Raw genomic sequence first — 10,000 nt, 5'->3', positions numbered from 1 at the left:
CAGGAATAAGAAAGTTGAAAATAGAGAAAGAGTGAATTTAAAAGTGAGAGAACAAAGAGAGAGGACATGTAGCGAAAGAGATTGAAAGAGATGAGAAAGAGAACGAGAGCGAGATGAGAGAGAAAGAGAGAGAGAGAGAGAGAAAAAGAAGAGAGAGAGAGAGAGTAGAAAGAGACGAGAGAGGAGGAGAGAGAGAAGAGAAATAGAGAGAGAGAGAGATGGAGCGAGAAAAGAAAGAGAGAGCGAGAGCGAGATGAGAGAGAATGAACGAGAGTGGAGAGAGAGAGAGAGAGAGATAGATAGATAGATAGTTATAGATAGATAGATAGATAGATAGATAGATAGATAGAGAGAGAGAGAGAGAGAGAGAGAGAGAGAGAGAGAAATTCATCTTACCTCTAATTTTCCTGAGTACGGCTTGGAGGTAAAGGGAAAACATATGTAAGTCTGACTGTATTACATATGTCTATTAGTCACAGACAAATTTGTTGACTTTATTGAAATCGTAAAAAGCACAGGCTTGGGAGAATTTATATAGTTGGTATCAATAATCATGAGTTTGGGTATTTTGTAATGGACGACTATATTTGCATATTATTATTTTTTCAATTCTACCAATATGTAAACAAGGTACATATAGCCAAGAAAAAATAATACTTTACATATAATGACAAAGAATGTTATAGGTAAATATGCAAAACAAATGGAAAGACTATGAGGCAACAAGAAAGCGTATTTAATTGTGCATAACTAATCTTAAGAAACATGCTCTTAATCATAAGACTATGAAAAAACATGTACTTACAAATGTAACGATTTACAAAACTTGGGATGTCATTAAAATTCTCCTCGTTAAAAATTCTTAGGAAAATGACGGAAAAATGGTTATCAAAAAGCCATAGTTATCCCTAACATTTCATTTTCTATAAATTGTTCAATGTAGAAAACGGACCTTTATTCTGGGTAACTAATATAATAATGCCTACATCGGACCAACCGTGGATTATTTGGTAGAAAATGCTACCGTGATCGTCAAACTAAATTCTAACCGTTACGGTATTGTTGCTGTAAGATCAATTTGAATTTGATATATACTATTTGGTCCGTCGTCATCATTTGTGCTAAGGAATCGTATATTACTTAAAGAGATCAGCTGTTCCTACCTTTCGTGTAGGTAGCACCATTTGCTTGATAGGAGAACGGGTTGCTTAGGCGATCCCGAGGGAGGAGTGCCTCGCTCTCAGGGTAGGTAGCCGCCGCGACTAGTTTTTCGAAACGGCTCATGCGTTTAGGTTATTTAAATTGCTTCCCGCTCGTCTGTATCCCGAGCCTGCTACCATGCTCTCCCGTGGTGTATAGACCATCGCGGGACGCGGGGTGGTCCGAGTCGCAGGAGTCCAGGGAGGGCCTGTAGCCTCCTCGGTAGTCGTAGTGGTAATCCTCTGCGTTCCTGTAGCGATGCCGCGGACTGGTGCTGTACCTCTGCTGACTTGAATAGTCTTTTTCTAATCGTCGGTAGTCCCTGGGGCCTGTCGAGTAGTCCCTAGCACCTTCTGAATAGTCCCTAGCACCATCGGAGTAGTCCCTAGCACCAGCCGAGTAGTCACTACGTCCTACGTGACGAGGTCCAGGTCCGTTTTGAAGGTCCCTCGGACCACTGTGGTAGTCCGGGGGGTTGCGGCGGAATCCTACTCCTGTGTCGTGATATTTCCAATCCCTTGGCGGTCGCCTTGAGCCCCTTGGGATGATTTAGGTAGTGGTTCCCTCGGGCCCGTTCTGGGTAGCTGGGCGGGGCCTGGGGGCGGGCCGGTGGCGGGTAGTCCCCCGGACTTTTGAACTCGGTAATTCATCCTTCTCGGGTCGCTTTGGCTTGGTCGGCCTTGGAAATCCATCGATCGGCCCTGCTGAAGCCATCCTCTCCTCATCCCCTCTTCCACCGGACGGCTGGTAGTCCCTTTCGCTCGGGTAGTCCCTGTTGGCTCCTCGCATCGAGTAGTCTCTAGGGGCCGTCGGGTAGTTGTGGTAGTCCGGGGGGTAGTTGTAGCTGGGCGGGAACTGGCGTTGGGGAAAAGGTGGCGGGTCGTCGTCAGGGTAAGAGGGGGCATCAGTGAGAGGAGTAACGTCAGTGATGAGGATAGATGAGCGGATGGATGCCCCCTATGGACGTTAGCTTCATGGTTCAAATGCCAGCGCGAGACACGGAGAAGGCGAGTCATAGTCTAGCCCCGAAAAATCAGGCGTCGACACGGAGGCCAAAAGAAGGCCCTGCCGCCAGCCGATCGGGCGTCCTACGTACGGCATCATCACCTGCAAGGAAGAAATGTTATCAGTGGGAGAGGTAGAAGAGATACGAAGCACAGGTAAGGAAATTAGCAGAAACATTCATTATTTACCTTCTTAAATGATGGAGCTCTTTAATTTAAATTTTTTCCATGTGTTTATAAATAATGGAAATTTATTTATAAATTCTGGATCACAGCCGGTAACTTGTAGTCTAACATCTGGTAGGAGAAATTAAGGAACTATGAGCGAAAAGGTGCATTGTGATGAGAAGATGCCTGTTCAATCACATAAGGGGGGAGGAGAGATTACTGTTTCTGCTGTCGAATCAAGTGTCGCATGTGTAGGGCGAATCATACCTATTTTTTAAAATTTTTTTTTTAATGTGACCTTTTACACTACATAACACTACATACGGAGGCATGGTAATTCCCGCCTCAAGTCTTGCTTACTGTGCACGCCCTCATTGTCCTGCCGCTTGAAGAAGTCCTTGTGAAATAACAAGCGATCATTACACCTGCGCATGAGGTTTGCTTACCCCTTGCTTACACCCCTATCGCATAGCCGAGCGTCCCCCCCGGTGATAACGAGTTAAACATCTCGACATCACACACAACAGCACAAAACATCCACACACGTCACAGGTGTAATCTATTAGCTCTCATGCATTTTAAGTACACATTTTCATTGCTTACTATTATATCATAGAGCTATATAGTCCATATTACACTATAATTTTATGATATCTATGATGGTCTTATTCTACCTGTCAGTGTGTGACCTCATAAGAGCTCGGTCGACACCGCGAGGCACACAACTCCACACAAGTCCACACCAACAACCAGCTCAACTCACAACAGCAGCGCTCACACACAGCCACACTCACACACACACTGCAGTCAACGAACATTGCGCAACACACACACACACACACACACACACAAACACACATACATACATACATACATATGCATGTGAGTGTGAAAATGTTAGTTATAATCAATGTTTCGAAACTTCAGTATAGTATGCTTAACACAGAGAGTATCAAGCGAAGGCAAAGACAGACAAACAGGGAGAACAAAGAAACGCTAAACTTAAATTGCTTCGAGTGCAGATGGAACGTGTAGAATCGAGTGCTTGTGAACTACCTGTTGCTTGTGAGTACGACAACTTGCTGTGGTTTTTAAGGACAGGGGTTTTCAGCTCGTCGAAAGACAAGAGAAGAGAGAGGAGAGAGAGACGAGACGGAGAGAGAGAGAGAGAGATCGAGAGAGAGAGAGAGAGAGAGAGAGAGAGTAGAGAAAAGAGAGAGGAAGAGAGAGAGTAGAGAAGAGCGAAGAGATGAGAGCGTAGAGATGAGAGAGAAGCAAAGAGAGAGAGAGAGAGAGAGAAAGGGAGAGAGAAGAGGAGGAGAGAGAGAGAGACGGAGAGGAGAAGAAGAGGGACAGAGAGAGAGATAAGAAGAGAAGAGGAGAAGAGCGAGAGTGAGTGAGACAAGACAGCGTGCGAGCAAAGCTAGAGTGAGGTGTTGGAGAGATAGACAAGAGTGGAGAGAGGAGAGGGAGAGAGGGAGAGAGAGCGAGGAGGTGTATGAGAGAGACGCGAGAGAGATGAGTGAGAGGGGAGAGAGGAGAGAAGAGGAGGGAGAAGGAAGAAGTAGAGAAGAGGATAGAAGAGGAGGAGGGTGGGTTTGGAAAACGACAAACAGGCGGGGAAAGGGGATGAGGAGGAGGAAGGAGAGAAGAAGAAGAGAGAGAGTGAAGACAGCCGAGCGGCGATGCCTAGAGAGCTGAGAGAGAGACGTGAGAGAGAGAGAGAGAGAAGAAGAGAGAGAGGTGAGAGAGAGATGGAGAGAGATGGAAAAGGAGTGAGAGAAGAGAGAGAGAGTAGAGAGGGAAGAGAAGAGTGTAAAGAGGAAGTGAGGCAAGAAACGTGGCGAGAGAGTAGAGAGAGAGAGAGAGAGAGAGAGAGGAGATGAGAAGAGAGGTAGAAGCGAGAGAGAGAGGGAGTAGAGAGAGAGAGAGAGAGTAGAGAGAGAGTGAGAAGAGAGCAGAACGTGGCGACTAATGAGCGATAAGAGAAGAGTGAAGGAGAGTATGGAAGAGAAGGAGTAGAGAGAGAGAGAGAGATGAGAGGAAGAGATTAAAAGGGGAGTAATGAGAGAGAGAGGAGAGGAGAGAGAGAGAGAGAGAGGGTGAGAGAGAGAGGAGAAAGAGAAGAGATGAAGGAAAGAGTAAAGAGAGAGGAAGTGAGATTGAAGGAGTCGGATGAGAGAGATCTGAGAGAGAGAGTGAGAGACTCTGAAGGGAAGAGAGACAATGCGAGCGTGGCTAGCGAATCTTGTATGCGAAATAGCATGATAAGATATTTTATAGTATGGAGTAAATAATATATAGTATAATATATTTTTAATTTTTTAACTTATAGTTATATGATAGTAGATGGAGAGAGAGATGAGAAGGAGAGAGAGAGAGAGAGAGAGAGAAGAGAGTAAGAGAGAGGAGAGTGAGGAGAGAAGAGAGAGAGAGAGGGAGTGAAAGATAAGTGAGGAAGAGAGAGAGGAGAAAGAAGAGAAGAGAGAGAGGAGAGGAACAAGAGATTGAAGAGAGTGAAAATAAGAAAGTTGAAGAGTTCGAACGAGAGAGATAGAGATAGGTTTGGAGTGAGATGAGAGCGAGCGAGAGGGCTTTGAATTTTACTGTTAGCTAAGTTAAGCTCTATAAAAGTAGACTTTCTAGCTTACAATTCTCCTTCTGGACTTGTTTCCTGTCTATATCTCTTTTGAGACACATCCGCGACAGCGACACACATGTACATATTACTATTTTATATATGTAATATAGTATATATATATATTTTATATTAGTAGAATATTTAAATATATATTATATAGTATATATGCGTATATTACACTAGTAATATAGTAGTTGATATGGCGTAATTTTATATGTACACATACACACGACACACACTTTATATTAACAGTATATAGTAGCATGTATACATATATTAATAACATTACATATACATTGTGGTACATATAATAAAGTGGATAGATATATATTATATATATATAGATTATATAAATATAATATTATAGTTATATACATATATATATACCACTAAATTCCGACACACACACACACTCACAATAAACATATTGATTATATATATATTGATATATAAGATATATATATAATATATATTTATAACATATAGATATATAATATATATATATATATATATTATTATATTTATATATATATATATATATATATAGAGATATATATTGACATATATATAACAAATCTACTTGCATATTATAGATAATTTTTTATATAAATTTATCAATAATATTTATATATATATATAGATATATATATTATATTTTTTTTACATACATATATAAGATAATAGAATATCATATATATATATATATATATATTATATAATATAATATAATATATATTCTGCATATATATATTAATACATAGATAAAATATTTATCATATATATATATTATATTTTATAATATATCAATAATATATATATATATATTATATAATAACATTTATTAATATATATATATTATATATATAGATATATAATATATATTATTATATATATATATATATATATATTTATATATATATAAATATGTATAATATATTTATTATATATCATTATATTATAAAATATATATATATTTATAAATATATATATAGGTATAATATATACAATATATTATATATTATATATATTATATATATATATATATATATATATATCATATATATATATAATTAATATATGTATATATATATCCATTGATAATATTATATATTTAATATATATATAATCGAGATTATATATATATAATATATATATATATATATAATATAGATAGAATGTGTGTGATAATATGTGTGTGTGTTTGTAAACAGAAATATATAGACCTAAAAAGGAGGAGGCTGCCAAGAACACACACATAAACAGTGGAGTCGAGCGAAGGAAAAGCCTGACAGGCGGACCGCAAATACGAAGACACACTCAAATAAATAGGCTGACATTCAGGTCGGAAGAGAGCGAGAGAGGATGAATGCCATATCCATTTTTTTCCTCCTCATCCTCCAACTCCTCCTACTCCTATTTCTATTCCTCCTATTCCTCCTCCTTTTTCTCCCAATACTCTTTCTCCTCTTCCTCCCCCTTCAACCACTACTCCCCTTTCACCTTCTTTTAATCTTTCTCTTCCCCTTCCTTCCCCTTTTCTCTTTCTTACTCCTCTTCCTTCTTCTCCTGCTACATCTCCTTTCCTTCTACTCCTCCTTTCCCCCCCTCCTCCCCTCCTCTTCCCTTTCCCATACCTCTTCTTCCTCTTACTCCTCCTCCCTCCTCCGGCTACTCCTCCACCTTTATTTCTTCCACTTTCCACTCGGTTGAGAGGAGACTTTGACCGGCCCCGAGGAGACGCATGCAAGAGACGCGATCAAGTGACATCAAACGTCGGGGTCTTCTGCGCTACACTGTTTCCACTTGCATCTGAATGCTCGCTGTTGCTTGCGTAGAGACATCTATACAATTTTATACCCACCTGCACACAACACACACACGCGAGCGTACAGAAAAGCACATACACACACGTACAGAAAAAAACACACACACACACACATATACGCACATATAATCACATATCATCATACCCACACATTTTCTACTTTCTTTTTTTTCCTTATTTTGTTAATGAAAAGCAAGGAAAGAAAAGAAGCAACTAGGAAAGAACAAAATGGATAAACAACGAACCTAAAAAAGGTAGTATGAACGCACAAAGACTCCGACAACATCCAATAACCGAGTTTGAAGGGTAGGGTACAAGTATCAACCCGGGACCCCAGTTTCGTCGTCCAAAGAAAATTTCAATTCAAGAGGCAAACCAAACCCCATTTGGAGATTTCCTTATTAGGGTCCACATAGAGACCATAAAGCGATACCGCTGGCGAGGAAACCTTTTAATTTGGATCATACTGTCCCTAATTCAGATTGAGATTCATTCACCCAAATCAACATCCACCGCCGGGCAAAAAATTTCCCCTTTTTTTTGAGGAAAGGGTGTTGGAGTTGAGAACGGAAGAGGGGTGGTGGGGAGTGGAAGTGAGTGGAAGAGCCGAGAAGAACGGACATAAATGATCATAGGTTCATGGGCATCCCACCCATAAATCGTCAATACAGTTCATCAGTAACAACTCTGCCTCTCTGCGAAAATACAACCACCAACAATCAAAAAGGAAACGCAGAACACACAAATAAAAAAGAAGAAGAAGAAGAAGACAACAGAACCAGGAAAGAAGACATGCATCAAAATGAAAAACAAAACAAAAACAAGAAACACAAAAAAGCACAAAACAACACAAAACGACGGAACGGTGACGGGGAACGAGAACGAAAGAAATTTATCCCCATCCATATCACATTCTAACCTTCCTTGTGACCTTCAAGGGAGGAACACAATAAAGTTAACGATACCATCAACAAACGTGCCTTGGGGTTTTATAGTACCCCGCAAAACCATAGTGAGACATACCAAGATTTTTCTTTTCGCTTTCGTTATAACGTCTTTTTCTTAGTATTTCAACTCCTCCTCTACCTTTTGTCGTGTCTGGCTTCCCCTCGGCCTGTGGCAAGCTCGCGAGGGTTACATAGGTATCTGTGTCTTGAGAGGAGGGATGACAAGAACGAAGAATACATTAATGAATAGAGGAGGGAGAAGGGCTGGGGGAGGGTGAGAGTTACGAAAGGAGGGTCGAGGAGGGTAAGAGTAGGGGGGAGGGAGGGAGGGAGGAAGGGAGGGTACGAAGGAGGGAAGGAGGGAGGTAGGGAGGGAGGCAGGGAGGGAGGGAGGGAGGGCAGAGAAGGAAGGAATAAGGGAAAACGGGACGGCGGGAGGGAAGGAGGGAAGAGAGGGAAGGAAGGAGGGAGGGAGGAGGGAGGGTGGTAGGGATGGAGGTAAGAAGAGAGGAGGAAAAAGGAGCAAGATGAAGAGAGTAGAGAGAGAGAGAGAGAGAGAGAGAGATGAGGAGAGTAGAGAGGAGAGAGAGAGAAGAGAGAAGGTGAGAGAAAGTGAGAGAGAAGAGGAGAGAGAAGGAGAAAGCCAAAAAGAGAGGAAAGAAACAACAAGGGTGGGGTGGGGGTGGGGGCAGCTAGAGAAAAAGAGCGAAGTGCAATAGAAACTCAATCACCGGGCATTCACGCAAATCTTTAAAGGGAGGGGAGGAAGGAGCGGTACGTTGAAGGGGGCGCTGAGGGGGGCGAATCCACGAGCACACTCTTCTTTCTGAAAGACAGGTGAGTGGCGGTGGCGGTTGAGTGAAGGCCGCTCCAAATTTCGTCAAACGTCAGTATCGGGATCGAGCGAAAAAATCTCCTCGTGGCGGGTGAAGAATTCACACACACGAACACAATGCCGAAATTTGCTGTTCCCTCCTCCCATTCGCTCGTGCCCATAAAACAAGCTCTGTTGGCGAATGAAAGGAAAGGAAAGTGGGTAGGAGGGCTTTAGTTGAATTTCTGAAGCATTTGTGCTTAACAAGATGTTATAATAAATGTGTAGGATAATAATGTATATTAAATAAATATATATATATAATATATAATATATATATATATATGAAACATAATAGGTTAATAATAGTTAATATAGCGAATATATATTAGTACTGCAGCTAACACACAACACATAAACAAACACACAAACCCAAAGGACAGAGACACACCTTCGCATGTACACACACATAACAGACACCCACACACAAAAACACCACCACAGGCACCGTCCACGACACAGACATATATATAAAATATATATATTTATATATATTATAATATATAATATATTATATAATTATATATATATATATATAAATAATATGTACATATACACACATATACAGAGCAGTTGAGAGAGAGCGAGACGAGAAAGGGGATATCTCATCTGAAGCGAGTCCTATCAAAAATATATTCGAGTCTTATCATCAGAAAAAAATAGAAGAATAGAACTAGTTTGATCTGAAAGAAAATTGGCGTGATATATTTTTTTTAATAATTCACTAGGTTCCGGGTCTGCACAGCTGACCCCAGTAGCGACCGCGTGATTTTTAAGATCTCTAGATCCTCTGACTCGAACATGACTGAGTCCGTATTCCCACCCACGCATGTTTTTATTTTTTCAAGAAACAAAGGGCCCTTTAATAATAGATAGCAATGAGAAGAACTAAGTAAGAGAGTACTGGCCAAATCACCAATGGCCGAAACGATCATAATTTAACAGCCGAATTAAAACCGATCAAAGAACATGCTCTTTCTTTGTCCGAATCGCATCTCTCACAAACCCTATGCATTCATTTATGAGCGAATCCCAACACATGGACCCCATTTCAAGCTTGACACATGTAATCTCAGCACCTGCCTTTGTCCTCGTTCCCTGTGACAATTACAAGTCGAACGCAACAATGGTCCTCCTTTTTACAAAGACAGATGACAACGAAGTTCGCCTCTATTCTTCCCGGGCACGCAACTGTCACGATGAAGGAGTGAGTACATAAAGCGCCGCACACATATCATTATTACATGAGAAAACCATTGCGATAATTATCTGGAGTTGATACAGGTTAAAGTGTCCAAAAGTGTATTTTATGCCCCTGCCATTATATCGGGGTATAGTGGA

The 10,000-nt window shown here is 40.7% G+C and overlaps 1 protein-coding gene across 1 annotated transcript in view; it reads right to left on the bottom strand.

Annotated features, from left to right (window-relative positions):
- The window catches only part of Ent2 (Equilibrative nucleoside transporter 2), a 244,085-nt gene extending 234,623 nt beyond the window's left edge, over positions 1 to 9,462 (bottom strand). The window contains 6 exon segments of the mRNA XM_086556640.1: positions 1,164 to 1,779; positions 1,781 to 1,829; positions 1,880 to 2,157; positions 2,297 to 2,307; positions 2,697 to 2,769; positions 9,385 to 9,462. Of these exon segments, the coding sequence (XP_086412766.1) occupies positions 1,164 to 1,779; positions 1,781 to 1,829; positions 1,880 to 2,157; positions 2,297 to 2,307; positions 2,697 to 2,769; positions 9,385 to 9,462 (1,105 nt within the window).
- Between the last annotated feature and the right edge of the window lie 538 nt (positions 9,463 to 10,000).

The sequence above is a fragment of the Penaeus japonicus genome, unplaced genomic scaffold (genome assembly GCF_977035675.1).
Source record: "Penaeus japonicus unplaced genomic scaffold, GWHDUDI00000001_assembly GWHDUDI00000033, whole genome shotgun sequence".
Classification (NCBI taxonomy): Eukaryota; Metazoa; Arthropoda; class Malacostraca; order Decapoda; family Penaeidae; genus Penaeus; species Penaeus japonicus.
The sequence above is the reverse complement of the archived record's forward strand: the minus strand, read 5'-3'. Positions and strand labels throughout refer to the sequence as shown.